The sequence below is a fragment of the Sarcophilus harrisii genome, chromosome 2, assembly GCF_902635505.1.
Source record: "Sarcophilus harrisii chromosome 2, mSarHar1.11, whole genome shotgun sequence".
Lineage (NCBI taxonomy): Eukaryota > Metazoa > Chordata > Mammalia > Dasyuromorphia > Dasyuridae > Sarcophilus > Sarcophilus harrisii.
In genome coordinates this window covers 493,842,978-493,861,952 of record NC_045427.1, presented here as the reverse complement: position 1 = coordinate 493,861,952, position 18,975 = coordinate 493,842,978, and the positions used below count along the sequence as shown (strand labels likewise).

Below are 18,975 nucleotides of genomic sequence, written 5' to 3'. Positions count from 1 at the left end.
TTTTCCCTCTCACATGAACATCCAAATCCCAGTTACCCCGGGAGAGAGCAGTAATCACATGGAGAATGTGAAACATTTTTATTCTTTGTGAAAACATTGAAGGATTTAAAAAAATGTTCTCCTCGGAGGGGATTGACCCAGACCCGCCCTGCAGGTTCCTGGGGTTAAATTCCCTCCTTCCCCCCAACCCCCACCCTCCATTTCCCATACCCTTTGTTAACAAAAAGGAACTATTTTAATGGAATCATATAATAATTATAATAAAATATACATTAAAAAAAACAAACAAGAAACAGAAATTTAGCCGAATTGCCAGCACCGTTCACCCCATCCCCATGATGTGCCCCACCCTCTCCCTCTCCCCCTATCCCCTCTCTCCCAGGGTTCCTCCCTCTCCCAAGTCCCCCAGTACCATGTCCACCTTCTGGTGGCTGAAGGAGTTTGGAAATGGACAAATTGGGTGGGGAAAGGGAAGGGGAGGGGAGGTCCAGGACAAAGAGGGGTAATACTAAGATTAAGGTGTGAGAAGAACCGTGGGTGTGAAGGTGCGATAATGTCCCTTGGGAAACACCCAGGGCTGAGAGCTAAGTCCCAGCCCTCCGTCCTGACAGCACAGGGGGTTGAGGTTGCTCAGTTCTTCTCACCATGGCCAAGATTTGTCCCAACCATTTAGGGTCAGAGCCTAGGACCCCAGCAACCAGGCCAAGAGATTCCACTGGCCATTGACCTAGTGGGCTATTGTCTGGGCTCAGGACATTCTTATTATCTCTAGGAGCTTTCCCATCATCTTCTCCCTATTATTCCTCATTCCCCTTACCTTTCCTTGAGTCCCTCTCCCTGGGTCCTGGGTCCTGCTCACATGCAAATTTGTGGGGACCAATGTTAAAAAATAGTCTCTCTTCTCTCTAGCCTAGTTTTTTTCTCTAGCCTTCATAAATGCCCCCCACTCCCATTCCCATCACAAAACTCCTTACTACTCAGTTCCAGCCCCTACCCTCAGCACCAGCTACACCCTCCAGTTTGGTCTTTTGGTTTGATTTTTTCCACCTTTATCTTCTCTGAGACTACCGTTCCTCTCTTCTCCCAGCCCTGCCCCTGGGTCCCAGCCCCAGCTCCACTCCTCATCCATGTGGTTCTGGCTTCCATTGTTAACAGTCTCTCCACATCAGTCACTGGGCCGCTGATCCTTTTCCCAGTCTCTTCTTTCTCTATGTGGCTACACCCCTGAGTTTCCATGACTCTGCCCTCTCTCCTTGGTCCCATCCCTATCCTCAGTAGCTACCCTATGGCTCTTCCAACCTTGGTTTCCCAAATCCAAGGTTTAGGTTTGGAAGGCGACTGAGCAGGGACAGAGCTGGGGAGACGGTAAGTGGGGCAGCTGAGGATTTTTCCCCTACTAAGTTTATTGATTCAAGCTTTTTGCCTTGCAAAGAAATTCCTTAGAGTGAACAGATGAGTGGGAAAGAAACAGAAACTTCCCATAGAGAGGGAGATGGATTGACCTAGCAACGCTGAAAGCAAAATGGCCACCCTGCTTCTTTGTCTATGTTCCAACCCCAATGTTTTGGGACGGGCAACCCTGGGAATAAAATATCTTGTCCATATAACCCCACTATCTCTGCCCTCAGGGCCTTCTCTTCTTCCCTTGCTCAGGTTCATTTTAGCCAGAAAAGTTGGTGGGAGGCTGCCAATTGGGCAGACCTGGGGTCTGTGGGGCTGGAAATATGCAGAGCCTCCTGAGGTTAAAGTTCAGAGGTGCAAGGTATGTCCAGGAAAGGAATAGGAGCAGGTGACCCAGACTTTGACCTTCACCAGGGAGGTCAGAGAGTCCTAGCCTTCAAGTGCAGAGCCCCCAGGATGACCAGCAGGGGAGGGGATGGCACCAAGTAGGAGAGCTCCCCAGAGGGAGACAGGGGACCTCTATGATACTACTGCTGCCCAGTACCCTAGGGACCTGTATAGTGATAAAGTGAAGGGAGTAGAGGGAGGGGGAGGGCACGGGGAATGGGATTAAGGGGTGAAAGAGGACAGAAGGAGGGTTGTGGGGCATCTAGGAGACCATGAGGAAATATGTGACCATCCCTCCCCCTACACCTGTAGCCCCTGGCCCCCAGAGGCAAAGTCTGTGTGGTGGGGGTGGGCAGGGGAGGGGTGGCCAGTCCCCCAGCTTGTTGGGGGGTCAGACCTTGTCCAGCAGGGAACGCTGGCAGTAGAGCAGCTTCTTGGGGGTTCCATGGCGTTTGAAGAAGAAGACAGCCAAGCCGACAGCAATGACACAGAGGAGCAGGAGCACAGGAAGCACCACGGCGGCGGCATTCACAGACCCGCTGCCCTCTTCATCTACCTCGATGATGATCACCTCAGTCTCTTCCTCTGTCTCATCAGGCCGGCCCCCAGAGGGGCAGCCCATCCAGTCCCGAAGAGCTGATTTAGGGTAGCCTGGCTCCACTTTCAGCTTCTGGTTATTGAATTTCCAGTATTTGTTCCCCTTATAGAAATAGGTGAAAGCTGTAGGGAAGGGAGAAAGCACACTGGATCATGGGGAGGAAGTCAAAAGGAGGAGAGGAACTGGAGAGAATCAAGGGAGAGAAAGGAACCCCTAGAAACAGGAAAAGTCCCAAAGAGAGGAAGACATGAAAAGAATGCTCTGTGGTTTGACTTCCACACACTGCTGTCATTTCACAGTCTCCTTCCTTCCTTCCTGTCATTCCCAGCTCTCATTTTTCTCTCCTCACCTCCCATCCTTCCTTCCTTCTATAAAACCCTACAATTTAAGAGCTAGAAGTAAATCTTAAAAAGAGATCCTCCAGCTTAACCGTCTCAATTTACAGATGAGTAAACAAAGGCCCTGAATGTGGCCGGGCTGCTTTCTTGGTCCCTCACCTTCATCATTGCCCATGAACGATCCTCTGGGAGATTCTGGGATTCCTTCCCAGACTTTGATATCTTTGGGATACTCGCTGTCCACTGTTCTGAACTCCTCATTGAATCTGTAGTATCTGAGGAAGAGAAGGGAAAGGGATCAGTCAGAAGCAGTAACAAACTAACATTTTAGTTAGCTACTAACATAGCTAACATTTCTACAGGGTGTTAAGTTTTGCAGTGTGTCTCCTCTGACCCTTACAACAATTCTGAGGTCAGTGCTATTATTATCCTTATTTTATAGATGAAGAACGAGAGACAGAGAAAAGTGAAATAATTTTCCCAAGTCCTACAGCTAATAAAACTATGTAAGACAGAATTAAAACTCAGGTGTTCCTAATTCCAAATCTAGAAGTCTATCTGGTGTGCTGCCTTGAAGCCTAGTAATTTTAATGTCTAGAGCAAGGGAGACCCTTTCAAAAATCGTATACCCAAATGGCCATTTTAAGGCAAGCTCATTTATTATGATGGGGAGTCCCTGAGACTTTTTTCTCACACAAGAAAAGATCTCAGGAAAACATTTTCTGGTGGAGAAATGGAGACCCTAGATCACTACAAGGTTGATACTGGAGAGTCTGTCCTATGGAGAGAGAGGGTCAGATCACAGGGCAGACCTGGTCAAAATTTCACTTAAAATGTGGCTACAGGGACAGCTAGGTGGCACAGTGGTAGCTAGGTGGTACAGTGGTTAGAGAACCGCTCTGAAGTCAGGAGGACCTGAGTTCAAATTTGACCTCAGACACTTAACACTTCCTGACTATGTGACTCTGGGGAAGTCACTTAACCCCAATTACCTCAGGGGGAAAAATTGGATTGTTTGGTTGCTTCCAGCTTTAATTATTTTTGCTAACTAGGTAGGTACTAAGCTCAATTATTTCTGTGGGGCTGAAGGATTGAAAATGTGCTCATCACTCTTTAAATTTCAGTGCCCTTGGGGCAGGGATCCAGCCATCCCATCCTTCCTTATAGCTAAGGATGCTGGGTATAGGGACTGCCTGTCTGATAATGAGGGACTGCTGCACTGGGGAAAGGGGAGGGACTGGGCCTCCTACAGTACCCATGATTAGCCCTCAGATGAACCACCAGCAGTCTTTAATCATAGAGTTTGGCCAGAGGAGGCCAGACAGCCTGGGTGGAGCTGGGGAGGGGGAGGTTGGGCTGGAGAGAGGGAGGGGCGCTGTGGGCAGAAAGCACCAAATGACCAGGTCTGAAATGATGACCCGGTCACATCCCACTGATTTGATTCAGCACCTGATTTTGGCTGTTGTTGCTAGGCAACAGCAGATGGCCAGTCACTTTGTGTGGGAAAGCTCTCTGCAGGGCTAGAAGGGTGCCTTTCCCCGGGAGGGGGCTAGGATGCCTGAGGCCGAGGCTTTTTGGGGGTGGTGAGGGGGTCCTCACTTGTTTCCCCGGAAGAAGTAGGTCTTGCCACTGGGCATCCAGAAGAGGGCCGCATCAATCTTGTCAGTGGGTAGGCCTCGTCCCAGCTCCTTGATGTGCTTGGGGTAGCCGGGCTCCAGGGAGGCCTCGTCGAATACCCAATGTTTGTCTCCTTTAGAGAGGGAGGCAGGGAGGAGATCTGTTTAGTTCAGAGACTTACAGACTCACTGAGTCTGTTATTCCACAGGACCTGCCTCCCCAACCCGAGGACCCTCATCCAAGTGCCTGGTCACCTTTGAAGAACACAAATTTGCCATCTTTCCTTTCGTAGGCCGTGTTGATAGAAGCAGGCAAGCCCCTCCAGAACTGACCAATGGGCATCGGGTACCCATCCATCACCTGGTTATTCCGCACTCTCCAAAACCAGCGCTCCTGAATGTGCAAAGGCAGGTGGAGGAGATGACCCCAAATCTTCTGTCTCTACCCTATCACTGCCCCTCCCTCACCGAGCTACTCTGATAGTCCTATTGGAGATCTCCTCCCACTTCCAGTCAGAATCCCTTACTCTCCCAAACTCTGTCCCCATCCGCTCGATTACTGCTTCCCCTTACCTTGAAGACAAACATTTCTCCCCGGAGCACAGCCACGGTGTCGAAGTTCCCATCGCAGATGTTCGGTCCATAGGTGGGGTTTTTGGGCTTGCCTGGGACCGAGGGCCTGGAGGTGGTCCTGGGCTGTGAAGGAGTCTTGGTGGGGGATGCAAACTTACTCCCTGGGACCAAGAACAGGTACACATCAGACATGGACTCATTTAGGAGAGGACAGTGCAAAGGCAAAGAGATCACCTTGAGGATTTCTGGATGGGCAGAAATGGGGTGTGAGGAATTAGAGAGGTGGGATGTGGAGAGATGAGGAAAGTAAGCATGAAGAATTAGAACATCAGCAAGAGACATGGGGGTGAAAAGATGAAGAAATTGAGGAAAGGACACAGCATTAAGGAGTTGGGATGAGTTGGAGGAGCTTGCTTGTGAGGAGATGGAGGAAGAAAGACAAAAAGAAGAGTATTTTATTCTCAAATTCCAGGATTCTGTATTTTATTGAGCACCACAGTGCCAGACACTCTAAGTGCTAGGGATACAGAGACAAAAAGGAAAGAGTCCCTGACCACAAGGAGTGTCTATTCTAATGGAGGAGACATAGACAGAAGTAAGTAACAACATGGGGAAGACAGAAAATAGAAACAAGGTAACCTTAAAGGGAAAGATACAAGTAGTTGGTCCAGGGCAGGGAGGATGGGAGGAGTATAGAGAACCAGAGCTTTAAATGTCAAATAGACGGGCTTGGTCCTAGAAGTAAAAAGATGAGAACATAAGACAATAAAGTAAGACTGGAAGTGAGGTATAAAAAAATGGAAAGAGACTGGGTGTGAGGCTGAGAGAGATGGAATGAGGGAATGAAAATAAATGGTTATAAGAAAACGGAAAGAGACTGGGTATGAGAAGATGGAGAAAGATGTGATGAGAGGAATGGGCAGGTTAGGTATGAGGAGATGAAGAAAATGTGTGATAAAGGGAGACGTGAGGTACAGAGATGGAAAGAGACTGGATGTGAGAAAATAGACAAATAGAAAGTAGACAAGGGAAGAGAGTGAGTGTGAAGAGAAACAAAGGGGTTTGAGAAAATGGAAAGAGATGGAGAGGAGGAAATGAAAACAGACCAAGAGAGACTTCTGAACTGTATTCAATTCAATTAAATTTAACAAGCATTTACAAGTGCCTAATGTCTGCCAGGCACTGTGCTAGACAACAAGAATACAGAAAGGGAGGGGAAGGAGGGAGGGACAAAGGGAGAGAGGCGGGAAGAAGAAAGGGAAAAAGAAAGAGGAGACAGAGAAAGAAGTGGAGAAAGATTCCTTGCTCCTGATGTGTTTTTGTTTTGTTTTGTTTTAACACAGGTATTATTACTACTAATGATGACCAGCTGTCAGAGGAAATGAGTGTATGAAAGGCTGAAATAAAGCAAGATTCAAGAGAGGGGAGACTACCACGGGGATCCTGGATGTAATGTTGGGGATGCTTACCATAGAGTTGCTGGATGCCTCGACGGTCATCCTCAGGAAGTACAAAGTTCTCTGTGTCCATCCACTGGTAGAAGGGGGCCATGATGGCTGAGGGATCATTGGAGTGCTCCAGACCCAGTGCATGGCCCAGTTCATGTACAGCCACAAGGAATATGTCATTCCCTGAAAGGAGTAGGTCCTGTCATATGGGCAGCCCCTCTCTATTGTTCTTATAGCAAGCCCTCAGCTATAAGGGCCTATAGTTCCCTATCCAACCCAGCCCACATTCTGCATAATCATCCCTTTACTCTCCCAGCAAGCTTTGGCTCTACATGTTATTGCATTGTTAACTGAGTCATAACTCAAGCAATTCCTGCCCTACACTCTGGGAGAGGTAGCAAAAGGAATGGAATGAATGCAACCAGAGGGCTCTCTACTCTCCCTGTTATCAATAAGGCACTTCACCATGGAAACTGTCATTCTTATAAAGTCTTCTGTTTTGTTTTGTTTTGTTTTGTTTTTTCTGTGGCAATTGGAGTTGTGACTTGCCTACGTCACACAGCTTTATGAAGTTTTTTGGAGGAAGCCATGATAAAACTGGGTTTCAAAATCAAAATCAAAAAAGGTTCTGATGCTAAATTTGAATGACCTTAAGGGAATTCAGTTAACTTCTCTGGGACTCAGTTTCCTTATTTGTAAAAAGAGAGTTAGACCAAATGATCTCTAAGATCCTTTTCAGCTCTCAATCCTATAATGCCATGACCAAAGGCAAGTTATGGATAGGAATACCAGCTCCAATATTCTACATCCTTTAGGAACTTAGGAAGAGTTTTTGGAGAAACCTTAATCAAATTTCCTGATTTTTTTTCTTTTTCTTGTTGTCTTGTGCCACATCTTCCCAAAGAATTAGAGATGTTCTTTGGGGGGCAAGAGGGAGCTTATTACTACACTGGTATGGGAAACTCCCTTCACAGATATAAATAGGCAGAATCTGTATGTTACAATTTTAGAAGTGCCTCTAGCTTTCAGAAAAAACTGGAAAGATTTACAGGAACTGATACAAAGTAAAATGAGCAGAAACAGGAAAACATTGTATATAGCAACAGCAATATTGTAAAATGATTATGTAAAATGACTGAATTAGTTGTTCTCAGCAATTCAAAGATTCAAGACAATTCCAAAGGATTCATGATGAAAAATGCTATCCATTTCCAAAGAAAGAATTGATGGAGTCTGAACATAGATAGAAGCATACTATTTTTCGCTTTCTTTAATTTTTTGTGGGGTTTTTTTGGTCTGTTTTCTTTCACAACATGACTAAACCTGTAACAATTTGCTTGCCATTTCAGGAAGAGGGAGAGGGGAGGGAGAAAGAGAATTTGGAATTCAAAATTTCAAAAATGAATTTTAAAAATTATTTTTACATGTAATTGGGAAAAAATAAAATATTACTTAAAAAAAGAAGTGTCTTTGGAATTTCAGACTTAAGTGATTTGACTTAATGTGATCACAGAACTAGTGTGTGCCCAGGGCAGGATTTAAATCCAAATATTCTTGATTCCAAGGCTGGCCCTCTATCAACTATGCCATGGCACATTAACTGGGCAGAATTTGATAGAAAATAAATTTCATAGAGTAAGCTACCTCTGAAAAGGCAATGAAAAAATCATACACGAAGAGCTGGAAGAGACTTCAGAGCTCATCTAGGCCAATCTACTCATTTTACAAATGAGAAAACTGAGAACCAGAGTGGCTAGGTGACTGCTACATAGTTTACAAAGGTATCACAGGTAGTATTTGAACAAGAATCCTGAAATTTGAGAATAGGAAGGGACTTCAGTAGTCATATGGTCCTAACCATGTATGAGAAGCACCCCCTCTCTCACATCCCTGAGGAGTGGTTGGCCCCTGAGTCAATATTCTTTTCTCTCTCTGTCTCTGTCTCTCTCTCTTATTGAAGCTTTTTATTTTCAAAACATATGCAAAAACAATTTTATTATCGACCCTTGCAAAACCTTGTGTTCCAATTTCCCCCCTTTTCCCCCATCCCCTTCCCTAGATGGCAAGTAATCCAATATATGAGTCAATTCTCTTTTGCCTTATACCAGAATGACACTTCCAGGTGTCAATTGTAAGATTTCTCCTTGAAGTTTCATCTTCCCTGTCCCACAGTCTTGTCTCTCTCTCACCCTGACCATCCCACTCACCATTGAGATCCTCATTTCGGACTGTCCAGGGTTCGGCTGAATCAAAGTGCGTGTCTCCTCCAATGTTGGGGCCAGGGAAGTACGCGTGGGCCAAGAAGCCGCCTTCCCCATCAAACGGAGTGCTGTCTCCATGAAAGCCCTCCGCAAAGAAGATCATGATGTCCGCCTGCTTCTCGTGGCCATCTTGTATGTAGGAATAGGGCACCTCCCGGAAGCGCAGAGGTGTGGCCCCCTCCCACACCTTGAAGGCTTTTCGGATGGCTTCGAATGTGGCGTATTCACCCACTTTGGGCGTGTAATTCTGGATGCTGGGGTCCAGAGTGGGAGAAGAAGACATGAGGTACAATCATTAGGATGGAGGGTAAAGGGAGCCTTCTCTGTGGCCCAGGCCTGGGGCAGTCCATGCTGCCAATGCCCCAGATCAGGGCTGCCCTCTCTCCTTGAGCCCTTTCCTGCCAGGCTTGGGCTGCCCCACCCACATTTATTGTGGATCACCGCTCTGATTCCCCTTCTCCCCCGCTGTGGTCCTGAGCTGGGGAAGGTTTTTCTGTGACTGGGGAGCCTGAGGGTGAATCCGTATCTTTCTGGGACTCACCAAAATGTGATCTCATTGTGTTGCCATTTTAGACCTTGGATGGCGTAACGCTTCCTCCGTACGTTGGCTTTGATTTCTGCACCAAACTTGTCGGGGACACCACATCTGGGGCGCTTCATGGCCCTGTAGATGGGGAAAGGGGGGAGTCCAGATCAGTGGGAAAGGGGGATCAAAGAATAGTGGGAAAAGGTGGGTGAAGTGTTGGGGAAGGAAGAGGTCCTGTCCCAGTGACTGGCATTTTGTAGATTAATTGAAAGACATGGTCAAGGTCAGGGCATGGGTAAGGTCAGGATCAGTTGAAGGGAGAGGGGTGGTGGGCCAGTGTTTCTGGACGCCCCCTCTGTGGGTAATGGGTGAGGAAAATAAAATTACAAGTGCTCAAGCACCATTTCAAGTTTTGATTTTGTATCTCTGTGGCCTAGTACAGCCTGGATCATAGTAATAAATGTCTGTTGATGAATTAATTAATTAAGAGTCACAGCCGTGTGGTACAGTGGATGTAGCACAGGGCTTGAAGTCAGGAAGGCTTGAGTAGCTCCAGACACTTACTAGCTATGTAACTGAGCAAATCATAATCTCTGCCTGCCTCAGTTTCCTCATGTGCAAAATAAGGATAATCATAGCACCTCTCTCCCAGGGATGTTGGGAGGATGGAATCAGGTAATAATTGTCACGCATTTGGCAGTGGCCGGCACAGAGTAAAGGGTAGCTAGTATTAATTGATGAAGTCTAGGGAGTGGGGAGGGGAGTCAGGGGGCCGGGTCAAGTCCCAGCCGGCATTTGGCACTCACTTCATGGTGTCTCCGTCAGCAGTGCCCGTCACACGCAGCCCGTAGAACCTCTGCATGGCAGCAATAGCAGTGGAGAGGGACTGAGGAGAGCGCTGGGTGTGGGTACGGAGATCTCCCGGGGGGAGGTAGCCATACTGCTGGAGCCAAGCCTGGAGGGGAGAAGGGAGCAGTAGTAGGTGCCAAGGGGGAGGCAAAGAATAAGGAGGTCTTGTTCCTCTACCCTTTCAGTGTTCTGGATTTCTTCATTCTAGATCTCCCTAATCCTTTTAATGGAGTAGACTAGGCTTCTCTGGATGAACCTTGTAGGACTGACCAGCTGACCTGTCTTGAAGACTTTTTTCCAGGGAAAACAGAACCATATCTTATCTAAACCTTGATCTGAGAGGTTAATATTGATTCTGTGATAGTGGGAGGCCTTGGATTCAAATTGACTAATTTCCTTTTTGTGGCTTTAGATAATTCACTTAACGTCTTATAGTCTGTTTTATCATCTGTAAAATGAATGAGGACAAAGTATACTGAGATTTCAGAAGCAAAACATTCAACGAAACCCCTCATGATATCCTTGCAGATCTAAAATAGAGAGATCCAGTCCAGATGACAGAGGAATGCCAGGATTGGTGGAATGACAGGACCCCCCAAAGTGGTAATTAATGAGTTGAGGTCACCTTAGAGAGAAGTCTCAAGTGAAGTGCTCCTTGTATATGTATACAATTATAAGTAGTTTTGTCAGATTTATAGATAATATGGAACTGGAAGGGATAGGTAGCAAATTGGATGACAAAATCAGGATCTAAAGAGATTTTCATACATTAGAACAGCAACTAAAAAGGTGGAATAGAGGTGGATCTAAAGTTTTAAGTTGGATTTTTAAAAATGAACTTCACAAATATAGAATGGTCTTTCAGTAAAGAAGGGAATTATGGGTATGGATTATTGAATACACTATCAGATATTAATGAAACCAAACCAAACCAACAAACAAACCAAGTGAAGATTCCTAACAGGATAAATGGGTTCATAGCTGGAAATGACTGTGAATAAGGAATCAAATTTTTTAAAAATTAAGATTAAGAAGTGATTGCAAGATAATGTCATGGGGGAAAAGATCTGGAGGTTTTAGTGAATACAAGCTCGAAATAAGTCAACAATATGACAGAGCAGCTAAAACCATGCTCTCTTATACCACATCGAGAAACATAGACATTCATGTCTGGAATGAAGGAAGTGATTACCCCCAATGGGTTTTATTTTGGGAAGGATATTGATAATGTTGGATTGTGTCCAGCATAGTTGATCAGGATGGTGAGGAGACTTAAACTGAAGAAGACTAGATTTAGAAGGAATATGGAGCTGTTTTCAAGCATTTGGAAGACAATCCAGTGAAAAAAAGATTAAATCTGTTCTTCTTAGCCTCAGAGGGCAGAATTAGAAGCAGTGGAGTGCTGTAGCAAAGAAAGGCTTTGGTTTGACATAAATGAAAAATATGAGAGCTGCTTAAAAGGAGGGAAGTGGTGGGTTTTTCTTCCCTAAAGGTCTTCAAGCTGAGGATGGATAATTAATTCATAGAAGGAATTTCTGATCAAGTATCATTTGGTGTCTATGGTCTCTGGCAATCAATCCTTCCAACTCTGAGCTCAGTGATCTTGCTTGCATGATCTCTTAAGTACTCTCCAGTTCAAAATGTTATGATTTACACACTTATCATGGGAAGCAAGATGGAAAAGTGCATAGAACATGGAGCATTGAGTTAGAAAACTCATCTTCCTGAATTCAAATCTGGCTTCAGACATTTACTGGCTGTGTGATCCTAAGCAATACACTTAATTCTGTTATCCTCAGTTTCCTCATCTATAATATGGATTGAACAAGGAAATGACAAACTGCTCCAATTTGTCAGTCAAGAAAACAACAATGGGGTCACAAAAAGGCAGACACAAGTGGAGAAAAATGACTAATCACAAAGGGATCATGAGTATTAACTCTGTTCTGTAGCATAGCCAAGGGGACTGCCCAGGAATTCAGAACAAGACAGGAACTGGGAGTCCTTGATCAGGGTGTAAAACCAAGTCCCACCTTGGGATTTTTCCTACTGATATCATTCTTCCTTGGCAAGCAATGTCCTTAGCAAATTAAAATGTTTGGGGAGGGTCTTGGGTGATCATAGGGTCATGAATTTAGAGCTGAGAGGGATTTCAGAACTTTTTCAACCCCTTCTTTTTACAGGTGAGGGAACTTAAACACATCAAGAGAATAAATTACTAACCCGAACACATAGCTAGCAAGTATCTGGGGCAGGTTTTGAATTCAGGTCTTCCTGAATTCAGTGCTCTATTCACGGTGGGAGAGGGAGGGTGAAGGACTGACTTTAAAACTGCCTTTGCTATTTACTATCTGTGTGACTTGGGATAAGTAATATATATTTCTGGGCCTTGATTATCTCATCTATAAAACAAGATGTTCGTCAAGATGAGTGAGATAGCTCTAAGGTTCTTTTAGGCTCTTTGGCGGATGCCTCTAAAAAAGAATGATTTTTAAAGCTTAGCATGAAGTCCCTACTGGGCCTGGGAAGTCGATAGCTCATGAATTCAATATTGGTTCATGGCTCCTTTGGGATACTCCCATTAGAGCCAAGAACAGGTTTAATCTGTTTTTCACTAGATTGTCTTCCAAATGCTTGAAAACAGCTCCATATTCCTTCTAAATCTAGTTTTCTCCAGGTTGTCTCTTAGACCATGGTCACCCTATGCTAAGCCCATTAGAGTAAAGATGGAGAAGGTAGGAAGAAAGTGACTGAGGTTATAGGTGTACATGAAGATTGGGGGACAGGATGAGACAGGGTCATGGTGTAGTTGGTATAGCAATAAACATAGACCAAGGACTTAGAACAAGTATATGGAGCTAACCTCATGCCTATTTACAATTATATACCTTTGTTCACTATAAAAAGAGGTTACCACTAAAGGGGATAAGGTATTGAACCTGGGGTTAGGAAGATCTGCCTCAGATTCATATTGACTGTGTGACCAGGACAAGTCATTTAAACAGATACGACTAGATTCGACGACACCTTAAAGAAGGTATTATCCATCGCTAAATCTATGGTCCACTGAAATTTATCTCCATTCTTCTACCCAGAATTGAACAGGAAGGAGAGAATAGACTAGTTAGCATTTGGAACATTATATATTACTCTTAATGACTCTAGATTTCCTAAAACAAATCCCTGTCTTTTAAAAATCCAGTATACATAGTTCTATGCTAGCAAATCATGGAATACTATAGTCTCTAAAGAACTAAAACTTCAGGTCACTCAAAGAGCAATGAAAACACTTGGAGGGTTATAGCTTACAGTCAATGAAGAATTATCACAAGAAGTGGCAGAAAAAGGTCTCCAAAGAGATAGATGTATGACTGGAAAAGGAGGACATTTGGGTAGCAAGATTGAAGGATAACAGATTGGCAGCCTATGTGGGGTCTACTGGTACCCCCTCCCCAGCTGATGGAGTCATAAGAATACCTGGGTAAGAGTAAGATGAGTAAAGAGGAGAAGGTATAGACAGATTTAGCTCTGCAAGAAACCTTAGAGGTCATCTAGTCCAGACCTTTCATTTTACAGATGAGGAAACTGAGGCTCAAGAAAGGGAAATGACGTGTCCAAGAATTACCTGCCTTACTGAGATCAGAGGATGTCCATCCAAAATGTCAAAAGATCCCAATTTTAGGCACCATCAGACCTCTGGGTTGATGGTTTGCCCAAAAGGCCTATAAATTGCGTTCAGCATCTTAGTGAGATAAGGAAAAGAAAGGAAGGTTGAATGAGAAGGACAGTATTTGACCTAAGGTATGTTTTATCAATTGTTCATATGATAAAGACTGGGTACTTTGTTTTTTCTTTAAAACAAAAACAACAGCAACACTGCACTGAGGCTTTTTTTGAGGGAGGTGTTTGAATGAAAAACACACATATATTGCAAAAGCCCAATTTCTAACAAAGCCAGCCTTTATTGTAGGAACAATGAGGTAGGACCCAGAGCCTGCAAATTAAAATTGAAAGTGTAAAGTACAGAGCATAGAATATTGATATATTTGAGTTCTTTTATGGGGGTTTTTAAGAGATAGAAGGATGAGTGGAGATAGGATTAAGGGATGCTTCAGAGTTTACCCTGGTTTTGCATTTTTTAAGAGCTAGGGAGAAGGGTTGGATGACCAGCAGCTTGGGTTTGGGCTCAAAAGGAACAGAGATTTATTAGCTACAGATGGGACTTCAGTGTGCGTGTGACAATTAGGTAACTCCAACTTTGCACAAGAGTGATAACTTCTGCGGTAGAGTTGGGACTTCTGCTATGGGGTTGGCTGGAGGTGACTCAGGAGCAGCTGACAGGGGACCTGAGCCCAGAGGGATCGACGTTGCAACACTGATTCTGGGAAGCTGTCCTACGAGAGGAGGTAGGGCCCAAGCTGTAAACAAAACAGTCTTTTCAGAATCCCCCAATCCCCTTTTCTCTTTAGTCCCTGCTTTGGAGAAATGAGAAGAGGGAAGGGAAGGAGCTTAACCTCCTAAGTCCTGGAGCAAAACCATTTCAGACATATTGGGTCTCTGGGAGGAAAGGATCTGTCCTGACCTGTGCTGGCTTGGCCAGGTTCCCCCCACTGTCAACGCCTGCATAAGGCCTGCTGTGGCCTGTACTCAAGTATGTAGGGAACTCCCATCGTCCCTAGAGCATCCCTGGGGTTTTACCTGGGCAAGGACTGGGCAACCCTAACAAAGAGACAGGACTGTTTCTGGGAAGGAGAGTCGGGCAGCCACCCTGAAGGGTGAGAGGTCTCAGGATTATCTCCAGCACTGAGCCAACAGAGCTGGGTCCTAACTTTTTGAGGCTCTAGGACTCCTGGTAGGATGAGTAGAGGGGAGAGCAATAACATTTTAAAATATGCTTTCAAATAACATTAATTCCCTACCCACACCAGTCTCTGTCTCTGAGGGTACCTATTAGGAAGTAGGCAGTAACATTCACATCCCATCAGCCTAATCCAACCTGCCTCCAATCCATTTTCTAGACAGGAAAACTGAGGCCATGAGGAAGATGGTGACATCTCGAAAGTCAAACAGTAAGAAAGTCTTAATTTGAGAAATGAAGCACATAAAATTCCATAAGAGTTGGAATCGTCTCTTATTTAAAGCATGTCATTTTCCCAATTTAGCATAATTTGAAGAACACCTCAGATTCCTTATCTGTAACAGTGGAGGTTGGAGCAAATTGACCTCTAAGGTCCCTTCCAGTTATAAGATCCTATGATCCCCCTTTCCTGGCCTTCAGGCTCTCTGCCCTCTCTCGAGCGACAGGAAGCCCAGTGGGGTAAGAACCACAGAATCAAGCCGAGACCACAGAGAAGACTTGTGTCTGTGATGGGGGGAGGAGGGGGAAGGATAAGTTCCAGACAGGCTGAGGGGAAGAGAGGTCAGCCATGGAATAGGACTAAAAAGGCCTCTAGTTCGAGATTTGGAGATTTCTGGAGGGAAAAAAAAATTGCTCCAGCTCCCTGGAGCTCTCCATGCACTCGTTCGTTAGGGCTCCTGTCTCTGGAATTCTCCATGTCCTAGAATTTATATGGAGCAGGAGGAGGATGAGTGGGGGTGAGCCCAGTCTTGGTGGCAGCCAAGGTCAAGAGGCCCCTTCCCACCTTCCTGGAAACCTTGCCTGAGGATCTCCCACCCTGGAGCAGGACTTAAGCTCTGGCCCCCCTAGCCTGCTCCTCCCTTCCTCTCCTCCACCCCTCAGTGGTCCAAGCAGAGGCCCAGAAGCAGATGGTGGCTCTGGCGCTGGGACTGGTTATGACCCATTTCAGTAGAGTGCCAGGGCTGCCCAGCCCCTCCCCTCAGAGGGCCTGGGCCAGGGCCCCAGGGAAGGGGAGGCTGGGTAAGATGGGAGCAAGAGCTGGCAATGGGCAGGTCCTACAGATGTCCAAGCTCCTTTTGTTCTGGGCTCTCCTCTTCACCCCACAGAGAGGCTGGAACTCCGGGCTCTGGCCTGCCAACCCAGAAAGATAACTGCCTCCTCCCAGCCCTAGCTGTGACACAAGCCTCAGGGCAGGGATTTTTCCTCCTGGCATCTCTGAGTTCTCCCAGGCCCAGGTTTGGGAGACATTTTTTCCATTCTGGGCCTCTGGGTTGATATAGAAGGCCAAAAACGCCTCTCTACAGTGGAGGAGTCTATTCTTTTCCCTGGAGAAGTTTCCCCACTTTTAGGTTGCCCAACTACCCTGGGCCTAAGAGGGTTGACTCCGGATGCTTCCCCTTCTGTCCCCCCTGCCCTACCCAGCCCCTCCCTGCCGCACCCAGGCCTCTTGCCACGGTTGAGCTGAGTGGGATGGGATGGCCCAAAATAAGAAGCTGGTTAAATCTGTCTCCCACCTTCACCCCGAAATAAAGAGCAGAGAGAGGAAAAAACTCCACCGACAACTCCCACACAGTTTCCTTTGGGAGACCTGAAGACCCAAAGCCCTGGACAGCCGGGGCGAAGGGAGAGGGGGGGATGGGAGACCACGGGAGACTAAGGACCAGGTCAGACTGACCCAGAGGTGGAAGGATCATGTGGCGGGGGTCTTCCCCTTTGGGAGTCGGAGTGGGAGGGCCTCGTGAAGGTAGCTTCTCCCGCCAGGGTTGACCCAGTTCTGCTCTCTCCGAACTCTTCACAGTTTCTTTTTCTTACATTAAAAAGGAAGGAAGGTTCCCCCCACTCCAGAAGACTAGGGGGGTGGGGGTGGTAAGAAGTGCCCCAGTCCCTAAGCCCAGCTCCAGCGGAGCCCCTGGCTCACAAGGAGAGCTTTGTGCGGACGGAAACCCCAGCTCGGGTGTGGGGCCGGGCCAGGCCAGGGTGACCGCCCCGCGGACCTCGACGCCAGGGCACAGAAACGGTCCTCTTGAGCAAGAAGGACGAGAGAGGAACCCAATGTGGAAGAGGGAAGGGGAGGAGACAAGCGAAGGGAAAACCAGAGGAGGGGAGATGGGAGGCACAGAGCTCCTTTTCCCTCCAGTGCCAGACTTCCAAACTATTAACTCTTTCCCCGTCCCCCTCCCCCACCGGGCCCTGGGACGAACGGAGGAGAGGGGGCTGGAGGGGAGGGAAGGGGAGAAGGAAGGAGGGAGGGAGGGAGGTTGGCTACGGCGTGAGCGGTGTGCGGGTGAGAACTGGAGATGTGGAAAGTTGGAAAAACAACCAACTCGGCACATGACAAGAAATGGGGACAGCGGCAAGGGTTTGAGCCGGCTCCAAATATTTATCAAAGTCCCAACCCGTTCCAGAGCTGAGCTCAGAGCCCAGGGGGATTCAAGGGGAAAGTTCTGCCCCAGATGTACGGCTTTCCTAAAGAAAGGAATGGGAAAGTTAAGCATGGAGCTGGGAGGCAAACAAAAGTTTTACCAACTTGGAGGCAGGAGACGAAAAGGGAGAAGGAAGCAGGGGAGGAGAGCCCAGAGCCAGAGAGGCTGGGGCGCCCAAGAAACAATCCCCCATACAAATCCGAGTCCCTTGTCTTGTCCTTTTGAGAAACGGAGAGGGTCGTCCCCCCCATGACAGATAGGAAGGGGGGAAGGAGGGAGAATCACACTTACTTCAGGGCTAAAGTTGCTGTCTGCGGAGCAGAGGGAGGTGAGGGCTGTGCTGAGAGTGAGGAGAGAGAGAAGCAGGCTCCCGTCGGGGCTAGGGCCACAGAACATGGTTCACACCCGAGTCTGGGCAACTTTTGGGAATCTCTCTGTTGGTACTTTGAGTCTTGTGCACCCCCTATCCCCCACACACCCCCCTAGTGTCTCTGTCTCTTCTCTCTCTGGGCTCCTTTGTTCTGTCTCGTTTCCCCCTTGGATTTCAGTTGCAGGAGCAGGCTGGAGTTGGGGGGTTTGTTCTGTGGAAGTGGTTGTCTGGTTCTTCCTTCGGATTCCTGGGGTTTGTTTTTTTTTTTGTTTTTTGTTTTTTTTTTTTGTTCTTTTTCTGCTTACTCGGCGATCTGGAGCCCTCTTCTCTCTCTCTCTCTCACTCACTTACTACTCTTGTCCCTCCCTTTTCTCCCAGCCTCTTCCCCTTGCCCCCTCCTTCTTTTCTGATGGGGACGTGGTTGCTTTAGTATGAATCCAATTACAGCAAAGAGCAGGAAAAAAAAATAATAAGTTGCCTTTTTGTGGTATAGGCTGCCATCTGCAGGGGCTGAGCCCACAGTCAGAAGCAGGGATGGGGGGTGGGGGTGGGTTAGAGGCTGGATGTGGGAGGTTTTCTCATCATAAGCATATTTAGGGTGGCTTTGTTCTTCTGGTATTTAGACTCTTTCCCCAGGGAGTGGGAAGTCTGGGAAGGTTCAGGTTGGGGGTGGGGGCTAGATAGGACTAAGTATCCAGAGGTTCAGCATTTGGGGTAGGAGAAAGAGCAGGACACAGCAACAATTCAGGGTCATTATACAGATCCAGCCAATCTTGAATTATAGATCTTTGTCCCTTCATTGCTTTCTTTTATCCCATGATCCTCACAAATAGGTAATCGTTGGGGTGACTACTTAGGATCAGAATATAATTTGACAAAAAATATCTTTTGTAAAACCCTGTTAAAAGCAGCCCTTAAAAAAAAAAAATTAGGTTGGAGTATCTAATCTATAGGGACTTTGTCTGGAAGTGTTTCTTGGGGTGGAGGAAACCTGGTGCTTCTTTTCAGTACCTGAAATGGGACTAGGGCTCAATACAATGACTTAGTAGAAAAATGAAAAGGTGCTTGGTAAAATAGAAACAAAAAGCAGAGAGAGACGTTTGTATTGACACATTAAACACTTCCAAGGATTAGATTTTTAAAGGGAACAGATTTGGGAGAAGGTCCAGCTGACAGAGTGGGAAGGAAGGAGGGGGAACCTGATAAGAAGCTGATCTAGAGAGGCAGCACAAAAGCAAGCAGGAAAAGAGTGGGAGACAAAATTGACAATCAGCGAAATCTAAGAGCCAAAAATTGCATTTGGTCAGCGGGAGAGGAAAAAGGAAGG

At 46.5% G+C, this 18,975-nt stretch overlaps 1 protein-coding gene across 1 annotated transcript; it reads right to left on the bottom strand.

Moving 5' to 3' along the window:
- Positions 1–810: 810 nt before the first annotated feature.
- MMP14 (matrix metallopeptidase 14) lies at positions 811–17,969 on the bottom strand. Its single transcript, XM_003755864.4, has 10 exons — positions 17,570–17,969; positions 9,955–10,103; positions 9,164–9,286; positions 8,569–8,876; positions 6,383–6,544; positions 4,914–5,074; positions 4,596–4,734; positions 4,324–4,474; positions 2,884–2,999; positions 811–2,508 (listed from the first exon to the last, which is right to left on the bottom strand). The coding sequence occupies exons 1-10, from the start codon at positions 17,672–17,674 to the stop codon at positions 2,180–2,182; spliced, it is 1,743 nt and encodes a 580-aa protein (XP_003755912.1). The 5' UTR covers positions 17,675–17,969; the 3' UTR covers positions 811–2,179.
- Between the last annotated feature and the right edge of the window lie 1,006 nt (positions 17,970–18,975).

Bases quoted from the DNA above. Each gene is read 5' to 3' on its own strand.
- MMP14 (XM_003755864.4), bottom strand. From the start codon at position 17,674: ATGTTCTGTGGCCCTAGCCCCGACGGGAGCCTGCTTCTCTCTCTCCTC. The intron at 9,287-9,954 runs GTGAGTGCCAAA...CCCCATCTACAG, and splicing joins GCTGACGGAGACACCATGAA to GGCCATGAAGCGCCCCAGAT. The intron at 6,545-8,568 runs GTGAGTGGGATG...TACTCCTTTCAG, and splicing joins CCGAAATGAGGATCTCAATG to GGAATGACATATTCCTTGTG.